Below are 24,920 nucleotides of genomic sequence, written 5' to 3' on the forward strand. Positions count from 1 at the left end.
GTAAGGATGTGGTATGGAGGGCTGTAATGAATGGAGGTAGGATGGTGGGATTGTTGGGGTAAGGATGTGCTATGGAGGGGCTGTAATGAATGGAGGTAGGATGGTGGGATTGTTGGGGTAAGGATGTGCTATGGAGGGGCTGTAATGAATGGGGGTAGGATGGTGGGATTGTTGAGGAAAGGACGTGCTATGGAGGGGCTGTAATGAATGGAGGTAGGATGGTGGCATTGTTGCGGTAAGGATGTGCTATGGAGGGGCTGTAATGAAAGGTGATTTAAACTGATAGTAAGTTATACTGACTTAAACAACTGTTCCATTAAAATGTCGTTTATCTGTCCGGCTCCAGATGTTTCCTTGGCTTCAGCAGTCCAATTACTGGGGAGGGAATGATTGCTTCTTATCATCTGATTAACCCTTTCGCTGCACTCTCCCACCCTCTTTTCCCTTCCCACTTCAGAGGCTAGCAATACTCTTTCTTATAATGCTCAGTGTCACTCCAATCCAAATCCAGGGACTGATGAGTTCTTATTACTGTGGATGATTAGTAAGAGAGAGAGAGAGAGATCCCTATTCCACTGGGGATGGGGCACTGGGAGGGGAGTGAGGACCCCTTCAGGAGCCAGGGACCCCTTTACTGGGAAGAGAATGGAGTGAAGAACCCTCTAGGGTGCAGAGATAGGGCAGACCCCTTTAGTGGGCAGACAGCATTGAATCAGAGAACAGGGAGTGAGGACTGCTCCAAGGGACAGTGATGGGGAGACCCCTGTAGTGGGCAGAGCAGGGTGTAAGGACCCCTCTAGGGGGCAGGGATTAGGGGATAAGGGCCTCTCTATGGGTTAATAATAATGGAGACCCCTGTTGTGTTCAGAGCAGGGAGAGATGACCCTCTCCATGGAGACCCCTGTAGTATGAAAAGAGCAGGAAGTGAGGATCCTTTTAGGGGCATTGATAGGGGAGACCCTTCCAATGGGCAGAGAGCAGGGAGTGAGAAGACCTCTAGGGGGCACTGACAGGAGAGACCCCTATCATGGCAGAGCAGGGAGTAAAGACCCCTCTAGAGGGAAGGGATTATGGGAGACCTCTGTAGGGATAGAGGACCTCTCCGGTGGGCAGGTATAGAGGAGACCCCTGAAGTGGGTACAGCAGGGACCCCTCCAGGAGACAGGGATAGTGGAGACCCCTGTAGTGGGCACAGCAGGGACCCCCTCCAGGAGGTAGGGATAGGGGAGACCCCTGTAGTGGACACAGCAGGGACCCCCTCCAGGAGGCAGGGATAAGGGAGACCCCTGTAGTGGGCACAGCAGGAAAGGGAGTGAGCAGAGCCAGTGACACGCTGAGAGTGCAGGAGTGGGAGGGAGGGGATGAGGGGTCCTCAGATGAGAGGGTGAATGGTCTTTTTGGGAAGTTTGTAGTGAGCCGTGTGAGTGACTCCCAGCCTGGGTATGCTGCTGCCCTTCCAGTAGCAGTTGTGGGGGTCTCCCTGAGAGGGAGGGGGCAGCAATGAGCGCTGGAGGGGAGATGAAGGAGAGAAGGAGAGGGCTGATGGATCCCACCACTAAACCTCTCACACCCTTTAGCATTGAGGACATCCTGAGCAGGCCCTGTGTCAGGAGGACCCCGAATAGCCAGGGGACCCCCCAGCAACACAAGCTGCCCTGCGGAGGGGCCCAGCCTGGGGGGGCCCAGCTGTCCTCCCCTCTCTGCGCTCTGGAGGAGCTGGCCAGCAAGACCTTCCAGGGACTGGAGCTGACGGTGCTGCAGGCGGCTGAGGGTGGGTACCTACAGTATATATACACTGCACCTATAGGCAGCACACACTTATATATACACTGTGTCCTTATATATGCACCTATAGGCAGCACACACTTATATATACACTGTGTCCTTATATATGCACCTATAGGCGGTACACATTTATATACACAGTGCGCTTATATATGCACCTATAGGCGGCACACACTTATATATACATTGTGTCCTTATATATGCACCTATAGGCGACACACACATATATACACAGTGTCCGTATATATGCACCTATAGGCGGCACACACTCATATATACACTGTGTCCTTATATATGCACCTATAGGCGGCACACTCATATATACACTGTGTCCTTATATATGCACCTATAGGCGACACACACATATATACACAGTGTCCTTATATACGCACCTATAGGCGGCACACACTTATATATACACTGTGTCCTTATATATGCACCTATAGGCGGCACACACTTATATATACACTGTGTCCTTATATATGCACCTATAGGCGACACACACATATATACACAGTGTCCTTATATATGCACCTATAGGCGACACACACATATATACACAGTGTCCTTATATATGCACCTATAGGCGGCACACACTCATATATACACAGTGTCCTTATATATGCACCTATAGGCGACACACACATATACACTGTGTCCTTATATATGCACCTATAGGCGGCACACACTATGCTGTACACACACCTGTATTCTGTATACTCCTATATATGCTGAAAGTAGAGATATAATGTGAGTGTTATATAATATGTCACCATGTACAATGACCGGACTCCTGCGGGTTGCTATAAGACTGTAGATAGCTATGTGCAGGAGATTATACAGAGGGGAGAGTGGGGGTTATACTCCAAGCATCGGGAATATATATATCTATAAATATATATATATATATATATATATATAGATATATATATATATATATATATATATATGTGTGCGTGTGTGTGTGTTATATATTTCTAGCTTCAGAATTATATCATTCCATTCTTATTTAAAGCGACATAAAAACGTAATATCCTACAATGAATGTCTATTATTCTGAGCGCTGTAGTGATGATAATGGTAACACTGTAATAATAGTGATAATAATGGTAACACTGTAATAATAGTGATAATAATGGTAACACTGTAATAATAGTGATGATAATAATAATGGTAACACTGTAATAATAGTGATGATAATAATGGTAACACTGTAATAATAGTGATAATAATGGTAACACTGTAATAATAGTGATAATAATGGTAACACTGTAATAATAGTGATGATAATAATGGTAACACTGTAATAATAATGGTAACACTGTAATAATAGTGATAATAATGGTAACACTGTAATAATAATGGTAATAATGGTAACACTGTAATAGTGATGATAATGGTAACACTGTAATAATAATGGTAACACTGTAACAATAGTGATAATAATGGTAACACTGTAATAATAGTGATAATAATGGTAACACTGTAACAATACTGATAATAATGGTAACACTGTAATAATAGTGATAATAATGGTAACACTGTAACAATACTGATAATAATGGTAACACTGTATTAATACCAAAAAAATTGTTAGTGTAAAAATAACGATATTATAGCGATAATAATGGTAACTTTAAGAATAATGTAATAATAACGATAATAATAGTGACTGTAATAATAGCGATAATAGTGACTGTAATAATAGCGATAATAATAGTGACTGCAATAATAACGATAATAATGGTGACAGTGTAAATTATCCCTTTTAATGGCGATATTCAGTCTCCCTACAGTAACAGTTTATTATCCATCAGATGAACATTAGGCAGCCTCAGCCATTATTACAGTTATTAGACGTGTCCAGCTCCTTATATCATGTTACATACAGTACATCATACTAATCAGTCACACACAGACCTCTACACATGGGTTTATATAAATATACACACACACATATATATATATATGCACATTATAAACTGTAACTAAATAATTCTATTATCACACTATATAGAACGTGTATATTACATACGTCCGTACTTACAACTATTATATACCCACATTAAATAAACACATCACCTATAATATACTCTCTTTATTACTGTCATATCATTACTACATATAAAAACTGATTTACATTTATATTAAGCTATTTTATATTCAGATTTCTTATTATATCCAAGTTCTGTATCAAAATATATTTTATATTATACGTACTCTGTGTACGGTCATTATATAATTTAGATAATATGTACATGCTCTGTATACAGTTATTATACCATTTATATATTATGTACATGTTCTGTATACAGCTATTATATCATTTATATATTATGTACATGTTCTGTATACAGTTATTATACCATTTATATATTATGTACATGTTCTGTATACAGTTATTATATCATTTATATATTATGTACATGTTCTGTATACAGTTATTATATCATTTATATATTATGTACATGTTCTGTATACAGTTATTATATAATTTATATATTATGTACATGTTCTGTATACAGCTATTATATCATTTATATATTATGTACATGTTCTGTATACGGTCATTATATCATTAATATATTATGTACATGTTCTGTATACAGTTATTATATAATTTATATATTATGTACATGTTCTGTATACAGCTATTATATCATTTATATATTATGTACATGTTCTGTATACAGCTATTATATCATTTATATATTATGTACATGCTCTGTATATAGTCATTATATCATTAATATATTATGTACATGCTCTGTATATAGTCATTATACAGTACATTCATAATTATGTACATGCTCTGTATACGTTTATTAGATGATTTATATATAAAGTACATGCTTTGTATATGGTCATTATATAATTAATATATTAAGTACATGCTCTGTATACGTTTATTAGATAATTTATATATAAGGCTATTATATCATTTATATATTATGTACCTGATGTTCAGACGTTATTACATAATTTATATATAATGTACATGCTCTGAATAATATATCATTTATATATAATGTCTATAATCTGTATAGTGTTATTATATAATTTATATATAATGTCCATACATTGTATAGTGTTATTATATCATTTATATCGTACATGCTCTGTATACGGATATTATATAATGATATAATAACTCTGCAGAACATGTACATATATATATAAATATTATGTACACGCTCAGTGTACGGCTGTTTAATCATTTATATATTATGCACATGCTCTATATTCTGATATATAATTTATATATGATGCGCATGTTCTGTATACAGGTATTATATCATTTATATATTATGTACATGCTCTGTATACGATATTATAAAGTATCATTTATATATTATGCACATGCTCTGTATACGATATTATACAATATCATTTATATATAATGTACATGCTCTGTATACAGGTATTATATCATTTATATATTATGTACATGCTCTGTATACGGATATTATACAGTATCATTTATATATTTTGTACATGCTCTGTATACGATATTATATAGTATCATTTATATATTATGTACATGCTCTGTATACGATATTATACAATATCATTTATATATAATGTACATGCTCTGTATACAGATATTATACAGTATCATTTATATATTATGTACATGCTCTGTATACGGATATTATACAGTATCATTTATATATTATGTACATGCTCTGTATACGGATATTATACAGTATCATTTATATATTATGTACATGCCCTGTATACGGATATTATACAGTATCATTTATATATTATTGACATGCTCTGTATACGGATATTATACAGTATAATTTATATATTATGTACATCATGCTCTGTAAACAGATATTATACAGTATCATTTTTATATTATATACATGTTCTGTATACAGGTATTATATTATTTATATATAATGTACATGCTCTGTATACAGATATTATAGAGTATCATTTATATATTATGTACATGCTCTGTATAAGATATTATATAGTATAATTTATATATTGTGTACATGCTCTGTATACGGATATTATACAGTATCATTAATATATTATGTACATGCTCTGTATACGGATATTATACAGTATCATTTATATATTATGTACATACTCTGTATACGGATATTACACAGTATCATTTATATATTATGTACATGCTCTGTATACGGATATTACACAGTATCATTTATATATTATGCACATGCTCTGTATACGGATATTATACAGTATCATTTATATATTATGTACATGCTCTGTATACGGATATTACACAGTATCATTTATATATTATGCACATGCTCTGTATACGGATATTATACAGTATCATTTATATATTATGTACATGCTCTGTATACGGATATTATACAGTATCATTTATATATTATGTACATGCCCTGTATACGGATATTATACAGTATCATTTATATATTATGTACATGCTCTGTATACGGATATTATATAGTATCATTAATATATTCTGTAAATGCTCTGTATACAGATATTATACAGTATCATTTATATATTATGTACATGCTCTGTATACGGATATTATACAGTATCATTTTATATTATGTACATGCTCTGTATACGGATATTATACAGTATCATTTATATATTATGTACATGCTCTGTATACGGATATTATACAGTATCATTTAAATATTATGTACATGCTCTGTATACGGATATTACACAGTATCATTTATATATTATGCACATGCTCTGTATACGGATATTATACAGTATCATTTATATATTATGTACATGCTCTGTATACGGATATTATACAGTATCATTTATATATTATGTACATGCCCTGTATACGGATATTATACAGTATCATTTATATATTATGTACATGCCCTGTATACGGATATTATACAGTATCATTTATATATTATGTACATGCTCTGTATACGGATATTATATAGTATCATTAATATATTCTGTACATGCTCTGTATACAGATATTATACAGTATCATTTATATATTATGTACATGCTCTGTATACGGATATTATACAGTATCATTAATATATTTTGTACATGCTCTGTATACGGATATTATACAGTATCATTTATATATTATGTACATGCCCTGTATACGGATATTATACAGTATCATTTATATATTATGTACATGCTCTGCATACGGATATTATACAGTATCATTTATATATTATGTACATGCTCTGTATACGGATATTATACAGTATCATTTATATATTATGTACATGCTCTGCATACGGATATTATACAGTATCATTTATATATTATGTACATGCTCTGTATACGGATATTATACAGTATCATTAATATATTTTGTACATGCTCTGTATACGGATATTATACAGTATCATTTATATATTATGTACATGCCCTGTATACGGATATTATACAGTATCATTTATATATTATGTACATGCTCTGCATACGGATATTATACAGTATCATTTATATATTATGTACATGCTCTGTATACAGATATTATACAGTATCATTAATATATTTTGTACATGCTCTGTATACGGATATTATACAGTATCATTTATATATTATGTACATGCTCTGTATACGGATATTATACAGTATCATTAATATATTTTGTACATGCTCTGTATACGGATATTATACAGTATCATTTATATATTATGTACATGCTCTGCATACGGATATTATACAGTATCATTTATATATTATGTACATGCTCTGTATACGGATATTATACAGTATCATTAATATATTTTGTACATGCTCTGTATACGGATTTTATACATTATCATTTATATATTATGTACATGCTCTGTATACGGATATTATATAGTATCATTTATATATTATGTACATGCTCTGTATACGGATATTATACAGTATCATTTATATATTATGTACATGCTCTGTATACGGATATTATACAGTATCATTTATATATTATGTACATGCCCTGTATACGGATTTTATACATTATCATTTATATATAATGTACATGCTCTGTTTACAGATATTATATAGTATCATTTATATATTATGTACATGCTCTTTATACGGATATTATAGAGTATCATTTATATATTATGTACATGCTCTGTTTACAGATATTATACAGTATCATTTGTATATTATGTACATGCTCTTTATACGGATATTATAGAGTATCATTTATATATTATGTACATACTCTGTATACAGATATTATAGAGTATCATTTATATATTATGTACATACTCTGTATACGGATATTATAGAGTATCATTTATATATTATGTACATGCTCTGTATACGGATATTATACAGTATCATTAATATATTATGTACATGCTCTGTATACGGATTTTATACATTATCATTTATATATTATGTACATGCTCTGTATACAGATATTATAGAGTATCATTTATATATTATGTACATACTCTGTATACGGATATTATACAGTATCATTTATATATTATGTACATACTCTGTATACAGATATTATAGAGTATCATTTATATATTATGTACATGCTCTGTATACGGATATTATACATTATCATTTATATATTTTGTACATGCTCTGTATACGGATTTTATACATTATCATTTATATATTATGTACATGCTCTGTATACGGATATTATACAGTATCATTTATATATTTTGTACATGCTCTGTATACGGATTTTATACATTATCATTTATATATTATGTACATGCTCTGTATACAGATATTATAGAGTATCATTTATATATTATGTACATACTCTGTATACGGATATTATAGAGTATCATTTATATATTATGTACATGCTCTGTATACGGATATTATACAGTATCATTTATATATTATGTACATACTCTGTATACAGATATTATAGAGTATCATTTATATATTATGTACATGCTCTGTATACATTATATATATTATTATTATCGGCACATTGCAGGTGCTATATAATCGCTGTATACTGTATATAATAGTCAGATACATTACTGCGGAGTATTCCCTCTGCAGCAAATAATCATATGACTGGATATAATATAAAGTCTCGACATAGATATATATATAGGCTTTATATTTTATCTTTATATTATATATAAAAATACACGGCATTTACCAATTTACCAGACACGTCGAATATATACTGACCACCTATATACTGCGGGGTGCAGGGTGTTGTTTATTTTTTTTTCGAAGGGGGGGCTGAGACACTTACGGGGGTCAGTCAGTGAATTTGGGGGACACTGGGACCATTGTGAGGGGGCTCTAGGATCATTGCGGAAGGCTATCAGGGAATTTTGGGGGGAGGGTGCTCGGACAATTGCGGGGGGGGGCAGTTACGGAATTTTGGGGGACACTGGGACCATTGGGGGGTCATCAGGAAGTATTTTGTTGGACAATGAGACCACTGCAGGGAGAACAGCGGGCCGGGTTGTAGTCCCGAAGTCCCGACTATTCCCTGTGTCCGGGCACCGGGCGCTACCGGAGGATAAATAGGGTGAGAGAGGGCGAGTCAGCCTGTGATGTCACGGTGGGGTCACGTATCCTGAATGTGAGGCAGCATCGCTAACAAGGGGCTATTATCACACAAGATACAGTATATCACACACACTTCTTACCTATTATACCACACACACTATTATCACATACTATATATATATTATATCACACACACTATTATCACATACTATATATATATATTATATCATACACACTTCTTACCGACTATACATTATACCACACACACTATTATCACATACTATATATATATTATATCACACACACTATTATCACATACTATATATATATATTATATCATACACACTTCTTACCGACTATACATTATACCACACACACTATTATCGCATACTATATATATATTATATCATACACACTTATTACATACTATACATTATACCACACACACTATTATCGCATACTATATATATTATACCACACACACTATTATCACATACTATATATATATTATATCATACACACTTCTTACCTATTATACCACACACACTTTTATCACATACTATATATATTATACCACACACACTATTATCACATACTATATATATATTATATCATACACACTTCTTACATACTATACATTATACCACACACACTATTATCGCAAACTATATATATATATTATATCATACACACTTATTACATACTATACATTATACCACACACACTATTATCGCATACTATATATATAATATCACACACACTTATTACATACTATACATTATACCACACACACTATTATCGCATACTATATATATTATATCACACACACTTATTACATACTATACATTATACCACACACACTATTATCGCATACTATATATTATACCACACACACTAATATCGCATACTCTATATATTATATCATACACACTATTATCACATATTATATATATTATATCATACACACTATTATCACATACTGTATATATTATATCACACATACTTATTAAATACTATACATTATACCACACACACTATTATCACATACTATACATTATAGCGTACACACTTATTAACTACTATACATTATACCACACACACTATTATCGCATACTATATATATTATATCATACACACTTATTACATACTATACATTATACCACACACTATTATCGCATACTATATATATTATATCACACACACTTATTACATACTATACATTATACCACACACACAATTATCGCATACTATATATATTATATCACACACACTAATTACATACTATACATTATACCACACACACTATTATCGCATACTATATATTATACCACACACACCATTATCGCATACTCTATATATTATATCATACACACTATTATCACATACTATTTATATTATATCATACACACTATTATCACATACTATATATATTATATCACACATACTTATTACATACTATACATTATACCACCCACACTATTATCACATACTATATATTATATCACACATACTTATTACATACTATACATTATACCACACACTATTATCACATACTCTATATATTATACCACACACACTATTATCACATACTATATATATATTATATCATACACACTTCTTACCTACTATACATTATACCACACACACTATTATCGCATACTATATATATATTATGTCATACACACTTATTACATACTATACATTATACCACACACACTATTATCGCATACTATATATATTATATCACCCACACTTATTACCTACTATACATTATACCACACACACTATTATCGCATACTATATATTATACCACACACAATATTATCGCATACTCTATATATTATATCATACACACTATTATCACATACTATATATATTATATCATACACACTATTATCACATACTGTATATATTATATCACACATACTTATTACATACTATACATTATACCACACACACTATTATCACATACTATATATATATTATATCATACACACTTATTACATACTATACATTATACCACACACACTATTATCGCATACTATATATATTATATCACACACACTTATTACCTACTATACATTATACCACACACACTATTATCGCATACTATATATTATACCACACACACTATTATCGCATACTCTATATATTATATCATACACACTATTATCACATATTATATATATTATATCATACACACTATTATCACATACTGTATATATTATATCACACATACTTATTACATACTATACATTATACCACACACACTATTATCACATACTATACATTATAGCGTACACACTTATTACCTACTATACATTATACCACACACACTATTATCGCATACTATATATATTATATCATACACACTTATTACATACTATACATTATACCACACACACTATTATCGCATACTGTATATATTATATCACACACACTATTATCGCATACTATATATTATACCACACACACTATTATCGCATACTCTATATATTATATCATACACACTATTATCACATATTATATATATTATATCATACACACTATTATCACATACTGTATATATTATATCACACATACTTATTACATACTATACATTATACCACACACACTATTATCACATACTATACATTATAGCGTACACACTTATTACCTACTATACATTATACAACACACACTATTATCGCATACTATATATATTATATCATACACACTTATTACATACTATACATTATACCACACACACTATTATCGCATACTATATATATTATATCATACACACACTATTATCACATACTATTTATATTATATCATACACACTATTATCACATACTATATATATTATATCACACATACTTATTACATACTATACATTATACCACCCACACTATTATTACATACTATATATTATATCACACATACTTATTACATACTATACATTATACCACACACTATTATCACATACTCTATATATTATATCATACACATTATTATCACATACTCTGTATATTATATCATACACATGATTATCACATACTATATATATTATATCATACTCACTATTATCACATACTATATATATTATATCACACATACTTATTACATACTATACATTATACAACACACACTATCATCACATACTATATATATTATATCACACACACTATTATCACATACTATACATTATATCACACACACTTAATACATACTATACATTATACCACACACACTATTATCACATACTATATATTATATCACACACACTATTATCATATACTATATATTATATCACACAAACTTATTACATACTATATATTATATCGCACACTTATCACATACTATATAGTATAGCATGCACACTATTATCACATACTATATAGTATATCACACACACTTATCACATACTGTATATTATATCACACAAACTTATTACATACTATGCATTTCTTACACAGTACAGAAACAAATGAGCACACAAGACAAAAGTCATTAACAGTACAGACAGTGCAGGACAAGTACATGATATATACACAATGCTGCATGACACCTAAACAAGCAGCAGGGTGTCAGTAAGCAGTGTTAGATGCCATTGTGCATGAAAGTAAAAGTAAGGCAAGAAGAAGCATGTGAGGGAAGAGGGCCCTGCTCGTTAGAGCTTACATTCTGAGGGGAGGGTCAGACAAACAGGGGTGATGTAGTGTGGAGGTGATATTGATCTAGAGCAGGGGGATAAGGAGTGTGGGGGTATGTGGCTGGCTTCTGAATGAGGAAGGGTGACAGCAGGTGCTGGGTAAGGTGGAGCTTTAGTGTGGGGGGGGGGAGAGGGCAGGTAACTGGGAGAAAAGAGAGGGTGCAGGGATTAGTGGTGGTGTAGCAGGACCATGACCAAATTATTCTATTTGAGGCAAAAAGTCCGGATCCGCCATACTTTTTCACCGATGACGTCATCTTTGCCTGTTTGGACTTTACTCCGTATTCAATTTGGAAAAGTTTCGCCTATGAATAGCAGGCGGAAAAAAGTGCAGAATTGGGGTTTTGTGGTGCAATGTTTCGGGAACCCCCGTGCAGCCTTCAGACCATCCCCCAAAGGTAATCTGTGTCAAAAATAAAAAAAAAACACTTAACACCCCAAAAAATGACTTTGGGGGCGTTAAATAAAAAAGGTGGGGGACAAAGTTAAAAACTAGCGAACTTGACTCTGGGAGGGTCCCCACGTATGCCCCATGTATTTTTTTCATTGCAGGTGGGTTTTTCACGATTATTTAAACTTCACTTTAGCAGCTTTAAAATATGCTGACCCCCACTTTCAAGTACCCCAAATTTGCTGGGATAAGTTATTTTCTGCAAAAAATCCTCCTGAATACTATTCTGCATCATGTATAGAAAACGCTATTTAGCAGCTATTGAGCCAGTTTAAAAACACCAAATACCTTCAGCAAGCCAAATTGGGGGGTATCATAGGGAACCCCCATGTCAGAGCATCTTTTGGGGGTGTCAGGCTGATTTCCCCAAATCTGACAGTAGTTTCCGCCTGTTCAAGTTTCGCCGGGTCCTGTTTTCGCGTACTTTCAAATTGAATACGGGGTAAAACGGGCACGCGCGCGATAAATCTCCGCCTACAAAACAAAAGTATGGGAGGCGGAAAAGTATCGTGGCTCAGCTCAAGTTGAATACGTGTAGATGAGGCAGTTGGGGGGGAGGGTACAGTCAGTAGTAGTAATGAGTCTGAGATGTACAGTTCAAACGTCAAAATCAGATAACAGGAAGAACCGCGCTGGAAGATGTACAGTCACAACTACAATAGTATGTTATAAACAAAAGGAGTTTACAGCTGTTAAAGTTGCAGGACTTTAGAATTAGTATAAAGTATGATTAAAAAAAAAAAGTATGTGTGAAACAATGGTACAGGGCCGTAGCTAGGGTAGTGCGGCCGATGTCATCGCACAGGGCACCGCAGGATAAGGGGGGCTTTTCAGGACTATCAATTTTCTGTTTATTATCATTCTCACTTGTAGCTTCCTCTAATTTCATCCCCAGCATCTCCTGGCCTCCCCTATCTCTTCCCTGGCCCTTCCCCATGAGGCCATGGCCTTCTCTCAGGTGCACTATATTATGTCCCTATTTATCCCCGGCATCTCCTGGCCTCCCCTATCTCTTCCCTGGCCCTTCCCCATGAGGCCATGGCCCTCTCTCAGGTGCACTATATTATGTCCCTATTTATCCCCGGCATCTCCTGGCCTCCCCTATCTCTTTCCTGGCCCTTCCCCATGAGGCCACGGCCCTCTCTCAGGTGCACTATATTATGTCCCTATTTATCCCCAGCATTTCCTGGCCTCCCCTATCTCTTCCCTGGCCCTTCCCCATGAGGCCACGGCCCTCTCTCAGGTGCACTATATTATGTCCCTATTTATCCCCAGCATTTCCTGGCCTCCCCTATCTCTTCCCTGGCCCTTCCCCATGAGGCCATGGCACTCTCTCAGGTGCACTATATTATGTCCCTATTTATCCCCGGCATCTCCTGGCCTCCCCTATCTCTTTCCTGGCCCTTCCCCATGAGGCCACGGCCCTCTCTCAGGTGCACTATATTATGTCCCTATTTATCCCCGGCATCTCCTGGCCTCCCCTATCTCTTTCCTGGCCCTTCCCCATGAGGCCACGGCCCTCTCTCAGGTGCACTATATTATGTCCCTATTTATCCCCAGCATTTCCTGGCCTCCCCTATCTCTTCCCTGGCCCTTCCCCATGAGGCCACGGCCCTCTCTCAGGTGCACTATATTATGTCCCTATTTATCCCCAGCATTTCCTGGCCTCCCCTATCTCTTCCCTGGCCCTTCCCCATGAGGCCATGGCCCTCTCTCAGGTGCACTATATTATGTCCCTATTTATCCCCGGCATCTCCTGGCCTCCCCTATCTCTTCCCTGGCCCTTCCCCATGAGGCCATGGCCCTCTCTCAGGTGCACTATATTATGTCCCTATTTATCCCCGGCATCTCCTGGCCTCCCCTATCTCTTTCCTGGCCCTTCCCCATGAGGCCACGGCCCTCTCTCAGGTGCACTATATTATGTCCCTATTTATCCCCAGCATTTCCTGGCCTCCCCTATCTCTTCCCTGGCCCTTCCCCATGAGGCCACGGCCCTCTCTCAGGTGCACTATATTATGTCCCTATTTATCCCCAGCATTTCCTGGCCTCCCCTATCTCTTCCCTGGCCCTTCCCCATGAGGCCACGGCCCTCTCTCAGGTGCACTATATTATGTCCCTATTTATCCCCAGCATCTCCTGGCCTCTCCTATCTCTTCCCTGACCCTTCCCCATGAGGCCATGGCCCTCTCTCAGGTGCACTATATTATGTCCCTATTTATCCCCAGCATTTCCTGGCCTCCCCTATCTCTTCCCTGGCCCTTCCCCATGAGGCCATGGCCCTCTCTCAGGTGCACTATATTATGTCCCTATTTATCCCCAGCATTTCCTGGCCTCCCCTATCTCTTCCCTGGCCCTTCCCCATGAGGCCACGGCCCTCTCTCAGGTGCACTATATTATGTCCCTATTTATCCCCAGCATCTCCTGGCCTCTCCTATCTCTTCCCTGACCCTTCCCCATGAGGCCATGGCCCTCTCTCAGGTGCACTATATTATGTCCCTATTTATCCCCAGCATTTCCTGGCCTCCCCTATCTCTTCCCTGGCCCTTCCCCATGAGGCCATGGCCCTCTCTCAGGTGCACTATACTATGTCCCTATTTATCCCCAGCATCTCCTGGCCTCCCCTATCTCTTCCCTGGTCCTTCCCCATGAGGCCATGGCCCTCTCTCAGGTGCACTATATTATGTCCCTATTTATCCCCAGCATTTCCTGGCCTCCCCTATCTCTTCCCTGGCCCTTCCCCATGAGGCCATGGCCCTCTCTCAGGTGCACTATACTATGTCCCTATTTATCCCCAGCATCTCCTGGCCTCCCCTATCTCTTCCCTGGCCCTTCCCCATGAGGCCACGGCCCTCTCTCAGGTGCACTATATTATGTCCCTATTTATCCCCAGCATCTCCTGTCCTCCCCTATCTCTTCCCTGGCCCTTCCCCATGAGGCCATGGCCCTCTCTCAGGTGCACTATATTATGTCCCTATTTATCCCCAGCATCTCCTGGCCTCCCCTATCTCTTCCCTGGCCCTTCCCCATGAAGCCATGGCCCTCTCTCAGGTGCACTATATTATGTCCCTATTTATCCCCAGCGTCTCCTGGCCTCTCCTATCTCTTCCCTGGCCCTTCCCCATGAGGCCATGGCCCTCTCTCAGGTGCACTATATTATGTCCCTATTTATCCCCAGCGTCTCCTGGCCTCCCCTATCTCTTCCCTGGCCCTTCCCCATGAGGCCATGGTTCTAGTGACCGCTGGTGGTTGAGTGCAGGGTGTTGGATGAAGGTGTGTCCAGGTTATAGTGACAGCTGGTGGCTGAGTTTCAGGGTGTTGGATACAGGTGTGTCCAGGTTATAGTGACCGCTGGTGGCTGAGTGCTGGGTGTTGGATAAAGGTGTGTCCAGGTTATAGTGACAGCTGGTGGCTAAGTGCAGGGTGTTGGATAAAGGTGTGTCCAGGTTATAGTGACAGCTGGTGGCTGAGTGCAGGGTTTTGGATACAGGTGTGTCCAGGTTATAGTGACAGCTGGTGGCTGAGTGGAGGGTGTTGGATAAAGGTGTGTCCATGTTATAGTGACAGCTGGTGGCTAAGTGCAGGGTGTTGGATAAAGGTGTGTCCAGGTTATAGTGACAGCTGGTGGCTAAGTGCAGGGTGTTGGATAAAGGTGTGTCCAGGTTATAGTGACAGCTGGTGGCTGAGTGCAGGGTGTTGGATAAAGGTGTGTCCATGTTATAGTGACAGCTGGTGGCTGAGTGCAGGGTGTTGGATAAAGGTGTGTCCAGGTTATAGTGACAGCTGGTGGCTGAGTGCAGGGTGTTGGATAAAGGTGTGTCCAGGTTATAGTGACAGCTGGTGGCTAAGTGCAGGGTGTTGGATAAAGGTGTGTCCATGTTATAGTGACAGCTGGTGGCTAAGTGCAGGGTGTTGGATAAAGGTGTGTCCATGTTATAGTGACAGCTGGTGGCTGAGTGCAGGGTGTTGGATAAAGGTGTGTCCAGGTTATAGTGACAGCTGGTGGCTGAGTGCAGGGTGTTGGATACAGGTGTGTCCAGGTTATAGTGACAGCTGGTGGCTAAGTGCAGGGTGTTGGATAAAGGTGTGTCCAGGTTATAGTGACAGCTGGTGGCTAAGTGCAGGGTGTTGGATAAAGGTGTGTCCATGTTATAGTGACAGCTGGTGGCTGAGTGCAGGGTGTTGGATAAAGGTGTGTCCAGGTTATAGTGACAGCTGGTGGCTAAGTGCAGGGTGTTGGATAAAGGTGTGTCCATGTTATAGTGACAGCTGGTGGCTAAGTGCAGGGTGTTGGATAAAGGTGTGTCCAGGTTATAGTGACAGCTGGTGGATAGTATTATCACATACAGTATTATCACACAGGGTACATTATATCACACATAGTATTATCACATAGTGTACAGTGTTGTCACATACAGTATTATCACACAGGGTACATTTTATCAAACATAGGGCCTGATCCTGACCCGCTCGCAAGCGCATAGCACTTGCAAGCGGGTCTATGGTGGGCCAGTTTGCACGCACGGCGTGCTTGAGCCCCGGAGTGTGCGCAAAAACCACTCGCTCCGGCACTCGCATCTAAAAAGGACGGCTGTCGATGTTGGTCGACAGCTCGCCCCGTTTGGAAGGCGGGGTGGGGGGGGTGGCTGGGAAACGGAGGCGTTCTTGCAGGAATGCCAGCTGTTTGTGGGTGGCCCTACTGACATCACAAGTCAGTAGGTGGACTTCCTGCACTATTAGAGCAGGAATTCCACTGGGGCTTGCGGCCAAAAGACCCTACCGTAAGGGTCTTGTCGATGCCCGATGTTCGCATAAGCTGTGGGTGGTCACCCACATCTATGCGAGCGACCAGGAGGCCGCAACTTAGCAAAAAAGCGCCCACCCTGATCCAAAGCAAGCACTTGCTTTTTGCGAGCGGCTCTGAATGAGGCCCATAGGCCCTCATTCAGAGCCGCTCGCAATAAGCGAGCACTCACTCTGAATGAGGACGGCCACTTTTTTTCTTTAAAGCCGGCCTCCTGGCTGCTCGCTCCATCTCTGTTGTGCGCATGCGCGAGTCCCAGATAGCGACGGGTAATCCGATGTTGAGTGACAGCAAGCCCCCTTTGGTGGGCGGGTCGGGGGGGGGGTGGCTGCCCAGACGGAGGAGTTCCCATGGGAACGCCTACCGTTCGGGGGCGGCCCCACTGACATCACAAGTGATGTCAGTGGGAGAGCTTCCGGCTCTGTTAGAGCCAAAAGCTCTCTGGGGCTTGCGGCCACGAGACCCTACCACAAGGGTCTCGTCGCAAGCCCGATGGTCGCGAAGGTCTTGACCATTGCGTCCATCATCCTGGCCGACGCCCTGATTCAGAGTGAGCGCTCTATCAGAGCGTCCGGCTCTAAATCAGGGCCATAGTATTATCACACAGTGTACAGTATTGTCACATACAGTATTATCACACAGGATACATGATATCACATACAGTATTATCACACAGGATACATGATATCAGACATAGTATTATGACACAGTGTACAGTATTGTCACATACAGTATTATGACACAGGATACATTATATCACATACAGTATTATCACACAGGATACATGATATCAGACATAGTATTATCACACAGTGTACAGTATTGTCACATACAGTATTATCACACAGGATACATTATATCACATACAGTATTATGACACAGGATACATGATATCAGACATAGTATTATCACACAGTGTACAGTATTGTCACATACAGTATTATGACACAGGATACATTATATCACATACAGTATTATCACACAGGATACATGATATCAGACATAGTATTATCACACAGTGTACAGTATTGTCACATACAGTATTATGACACAGGATACATTATATCACATACAGTATTATGACACAGGATACATGATATCAGACATAGTATTATCACACAGTGTACAGTATTGTCACATACAGTATTATGACACAGGATACATTATATCACATACAGTATTATGACACAGGATACATTATATCACATACAGTATTATGACACAGGATACATGATATCAGACATAGTATTATCACACAGTGTACAGTATTGTCACATACAGTATTATGACACAGGATACATTATATCACATACAGTATTATGACACAGGATACATGATATCAGACATAGTATTATCACACAGTGTACAGTATTGTCACATACAGTATTAGGACACAGGATACATTATATCACATACAGTATTATGACACAGGATACATGATATCAGACATAGTATTATCACACAGTGTACAGTATTGTCACATACAGTATTATGACACAGGATACATTATATCACATACAGTATTATGACACAGGATACATGATATCAGACATAGGGCCATATTCAATATGGGGCGAAAAGTCCCATTTACGCCTATTTCCAATATCCCCACATTCAATTTCATTGACTTTTCGCCGGTGCGTTACACAGGGTATGTAATGTAATACCGGAAGTTACACAGGATATGTAATGTAATACCGGAAGTCACACAGGATATGTAATGTAATACCGGAAGTTACACAGGGTATGTAATGTAATACCGGAAGTTACACAGGGTATGTAATTTAATACCGGAAGTCACACAGGATATGTAATGTAATACCGGAAGTCACACAGGGTATGTAATGTAATACCGGAAGTCACACAGGGTATGTAATGTAATACCGGAAGTCACACAGGGTATGTAATGTAATACCGGAAGTCACACAGGGTATGTAATGTAATACCGGAAGTCACACAGGATATGTAATGTAATACCGGAAGTCTCACAGGATATGTAATGTAATACCGGAAGTCACACAGGGTATGTAAAGTAATACCGGAAGTCACACAGGGTATGTAAAGTAATACCGGAAGTCACACAGGGTATGTAATGTAATACCGGAAGTCACACAGGGTATGTAATGTAATACCGGAAGTCACACAGGATATGTAATGTAATACCGGAAGTCACACAGGATATGTAATGTAATACCGGAAGTCACACAGGGTATGTAAAGTAATACCGGAAGTCACACAGGGTATGTAATGTAATACCGGAAGTCACACAGGATATGTAATGTAATACCGGAAGTTACACAGGGTATGTAATGTAATACCGGAAGTTACACAGGGTATGTAATTTAATACCGGAAGTCACACAGGATATGTAATGTAATACCGGAAGTCACACAGGGTATGTAATGTAATACCGGAAGTCACACAGGGTATGTAATGTAATACCGGAAGTCACACAGGGTATGTAATGTAATACCGGAAGTCACACAGGGTATGTAATGTAATACCGGAAGTCACACAGGATATGTAATGTAATACCGGAAGTCTCACAGGATATGTAATGTAATACCGGAAGTCACACAGGGTATGTAAAGTAATACCGGAAGTCACACAGGGTATGTAAAGTAATACCGGAAGTCACACAGGGTATGTAATGTAATACCGGAAGTCACACAGGGTATGTAATGTAATACCGGAAGTCACACAGGATATGTAATGTAATACCGGAAGTCACACAGGATATGTAATGTAATACCGGAAGTCACACAGGGTATGTAAAGTAATACCGGAAGTCACACAGGGTATGTAATGTAATACCGGAAGTCACACAGGATATGCAATGTAATACCGGAAGTTACAAATTAAATAGTCTTTTGCTTATTTTGGTAGACTTTTTGTTCCAGGATAGTAACAAGATGTTAGAGGTGATCCCCTTTAGTGGTAACGCGGCGTGCGCATATTTCATATTGACACCATTATGGTCCCTGTGATGTTTCCACATTGGTAGACTCAATGGTAAATTTGGTGGGTGAAAATATTACACAACACAAACAGAAGATATATATTAATGGGCATTAACAACAGCTACAAAGGAGTAATTACATGATAAACGTTCTGGGTGACATACAAAACGAATGATGATAAATGCAATAAGAGGAGATAAACTAATGTAATACAACACTAAAATGACAACATATATGTAAAAGAAAAATTCTAGTTCAAAGTCACCATATGAACCTTTGGAGGTTAAAGTGTATAATATGTGAGTCCATCTCACTTCTGCGCGTGAGCGTCTAATATTCAAATCTGCGGCTTCTTCATGTCTGATGTAAAAAAGAAAAGGACCCAGATGCTGAGAAGATAATATATTATTATCAGATGTGATACACTGTGTGATAGAGTCACTGTCACCATTACACAAAGGTCTCTGTATAACAAGCGCAGCCGTCGTGTCTGAGGGTAATAAATGATATCACTCAGAGCAGTACTACCTGTAATTACATATATTACTATAATATCCCTATCAGATGTGATACACTGAGTGATAGAGTCACTGTCACCATTACACAAAGGTTTCTGTATTACAAGCGCAGCCGTCGTGTCTGAGGGTAATAAATGATATCACTCAGAGCAGTACTACCTGTAATTACATATATTACTATAATATCCCTATCAGATGTGATACACTGAGTGATAGAGTCACTGTCACCATTACACAAAGGTTTCTGTATAACAAACGCAGCCGTCGTGTCTGAGGGTAATAAATGATATCACTCAGACCAGTACTACCTGTAATTACATATATTACTATAATATCCCTATCAGATGTGATACACTGAGTGATAGAGTCACTGTCACCATTACACAAAGGTTTCTGTATAACAAACGCAGCCGTCGTGTCTGAGGGTAATAAATGATATCACTCAGACCAGTACTACCTGTAATTACAGCATTTATTACTAAAATAGAAACATAACAAAATGAATAATGAAAATAGCAGCTATGATAAATAAAATCCCCACAGATTGGGTTGATCACCGGAGCCAGCCATCCGTGGACGCGGTTTGCTGTACCGCTATTGCCAGATTCCCGCTCATTAATAAACTGGACAATTCTGTCATTCTTGCAGGTATTATCCAGCGCTGTGGACTATTCACACAAAATGCGCTTATCTGGAATTACATTGACTTAGTGCGTGCACCATGTATAATATACCCAATATGGATATGTTTTCCTAAATAAGGAACATTTATTATTGCCGTCCATTACTTAGCGGTCTGGACTCCAGGATTAATTGATTATTTACTACATGTTCAATTCTACATTGTTGCAGTTTTTTTATCATAGCCGCTATTCGTGTCTGATGTAATTGTTGGACACCCTGAAAGTTATTATTATTGCATTCTTTAGTGTGGAGGTTATTAATGAAATGTTCCAAACCCAAGTGGGATTCTGAACCTTTGCAAATACCGTAAACACGTTCGGCGAGACGGACTTTCAGATTGCGACTGGTCTGATCCGGTATATAAGTCCGAATTCGCATGTCTTTAGGATTACATGTAATGAAATCGTTAATCGGGTAACTTGTTCCATTTACTGTAAATTCCTTCATTTTGTTTACGGCCCTGCACATTAGGCGCATACCGCGAGGACGGTCGGCCTTTGTGCGTACACTCCATCTCTTCTCTTCTTCAATACTACTTACAAAACTATTCTGTGAAGATCTGAACTTTCTATTGATAAATTTTCAAGTAAATGATCCCCTAAAGTCGGATTTTTTTTCCGAAATGTCCAGTTCATGTTCAGTCTCTCTAAAGTTAGCAGCATAATGACTGGTAAGAGTCCATTGAAGAGAATCTTGTACAGCTGAGCTTTCTATGTTCCTGTCAGTTGTATTCAACTTATCTCTGGCTTTCTGCTCATTGCTGATCTCTTTTTCTGTAGAGTTTCTCTTGACCCCCGAAGACGATTCCCTACAGGCACTTTCTATCCATATAACTATTTGAGTCGGTTAATTTGCGCTAAATTTTAATTTCTTTGACTGTAACCCTACAGAGAAAGCCAGTTCTATAGGTGAAACGTAGGTGGGACAGCTTACAGCCATATGTAGTGCGCATACAGGGTCCCTCACCAACACCATGGAGAGAACCGAGTGCACCATTCCGGTATCACCTCTCACACTCTGGCCCTGATTCAGAGCCGGACGCTCTGACAGAGCGCTCGCTCTGAATCAGAGCTGCCCTTATCTTTTTTAAGAGCAGCCTCCAGGGCGCTCGCATAGCTGTGGGTGACCTGATTCAAAGGGGGCGTGCTGTCAATCACCATCGACAGCACGCCCCCTTTGGTGCGAGACCCATAACGACAACTTGGCCGTCGTTATTCGGGTCTCGCGCATGCGCACGACGGAGCTGGCTCCGTCGTTCGCATGCGCACTTGGGCAACATCGACCCACTTGCGAGCACTCAGCGCTCGCGAGCAGGTCTGAATCAGGCCCTCTCTCCCTTCAGGCTCTGTTATCGGTATACAGCACAGTGATAGCTGATACCCAGTTAGGAATATACTGACAGTAGAAACATACTGCGCTCTGGAATATTTGTTTCTGATACTGTCACTGACTGTTCACTGTGCTTGAGACAAACGACCAGAAGTAGAAGTTGCCATATTTGTACAGAGCTCTTTTTTACCTTTATTCCTGTCTAGGAACTTTGGGCCTGATTCAGAGCCGTTCGCTATTTGTGGTCGTTCGTTTAAAAACAAGGGGTGGCTATTCAAATGATCCGTACGCACATTGCAGTCTGTTCACACCTCTAAGTCTGAACGAGCGAGCAAAACATACGCTCGTTTATTTGTTAAAAACGCCCCCTGGCCGCTCGCACCATACGTCATGTCCGCTATTTATTAGATTAATCGAGTACATCGACCAGCGTATGAACTGCTCGCTATTCTTGTGGTTGGTGTTTGCTACCACAAATTTGCGAGCAGTTCTGGCTATAAAATAACCCAGTGACGTGGTCAATGACGCTGCTGTATTAATTATGCACACCCATAAAACGCCCGTTTTGACCTTTAAGCACGCCTGCGTTCGGATCTCCACTCCCCATTTTCAAGCTCCTTCCCCTGTTACCACCCACATACGCCTCATTCTGTCACTCAAAATAGCAGGCCCTCGCTATATTGCGTACCAACGATTTTCGGCCGCACTGACTGGTTCGTGCAAACATCGCTCGGAACGAGCGTACTGCTGCTAACGAGCGGCTCTGAATGAGGGCCTTTGTACGATTAACAGATTAATGCTCAAAACCCTATAGACATTGTGACATTATACATAAAAGGACATTGGAGAGGATATATAGTATCTGTACTGTTTATCACGTTATTTGTTTTTTAATATTTCACGGTCTTTTTTAAAAAAACTTTGTGTGAAATTCCTGCAGGTCTATCATAATATATGTATGATATAATTTTACCTGTACTTTCGTTAACCTGTGGTTTTACTGCACTTGGAATTACCCTGGTTAAAAGCAGACGCAGAGTTACTTCATACATATCATTGTGCGCCTATAGGGTGCTCTCATTGGCCGTCCAATATAATAGACAAATGGTTAATAGTAGAAGCATAGTATACATCATATTGCACTTTTTCCTTTACCTTCAAATTGGTGATACTCATTATTGCTGCATTAGTCTGTATGCTCATAAAAAGTGTAATTTGACTTGGTAATTTAGTGAGACGTGTTATT

General features: G+C 38.4%; 1 protein-coding gene across 1 annotated transcript in view; it reads left to right on the forward strand.

Moving 5' to 3' along the window:
- The first annotated feature begins 1,500 nt into the window (after positions 1-1,500).
- The window catches only part of LOC148451033 (transcription factor LBX2-like), a 54,150-nt gene continuing 30,730 nt past the window's right edge, over positions 1,501-24,920 (forward strand). Inside the window, exon 1 of the mRNA XM_088462354.1 lies at positions 1,501-1,771. Within this exon, the coding sequence (XP_088318480.1) occupies positions 1,501-1,771 (271 nt within the window). The remainder of the gene's footprint in view (positions 1,772-24,920) is intronic.

The sequence above is a fragment of the Taudactylus pleione genome, unplaced genomic scaffold (genome assembly GCF_031769625.1).
Source record: "Taudactylus pleione unplaced genomic scaffold, aTauple2 ptg001205l, whole genome shotgun sequence".
Taxonomy (NCBI): Eukaryota; Metazoa; Chordata; class Amphibia; order Anura; family Myobatrachidae; genus Taudactylus; species Taudactylus pleione.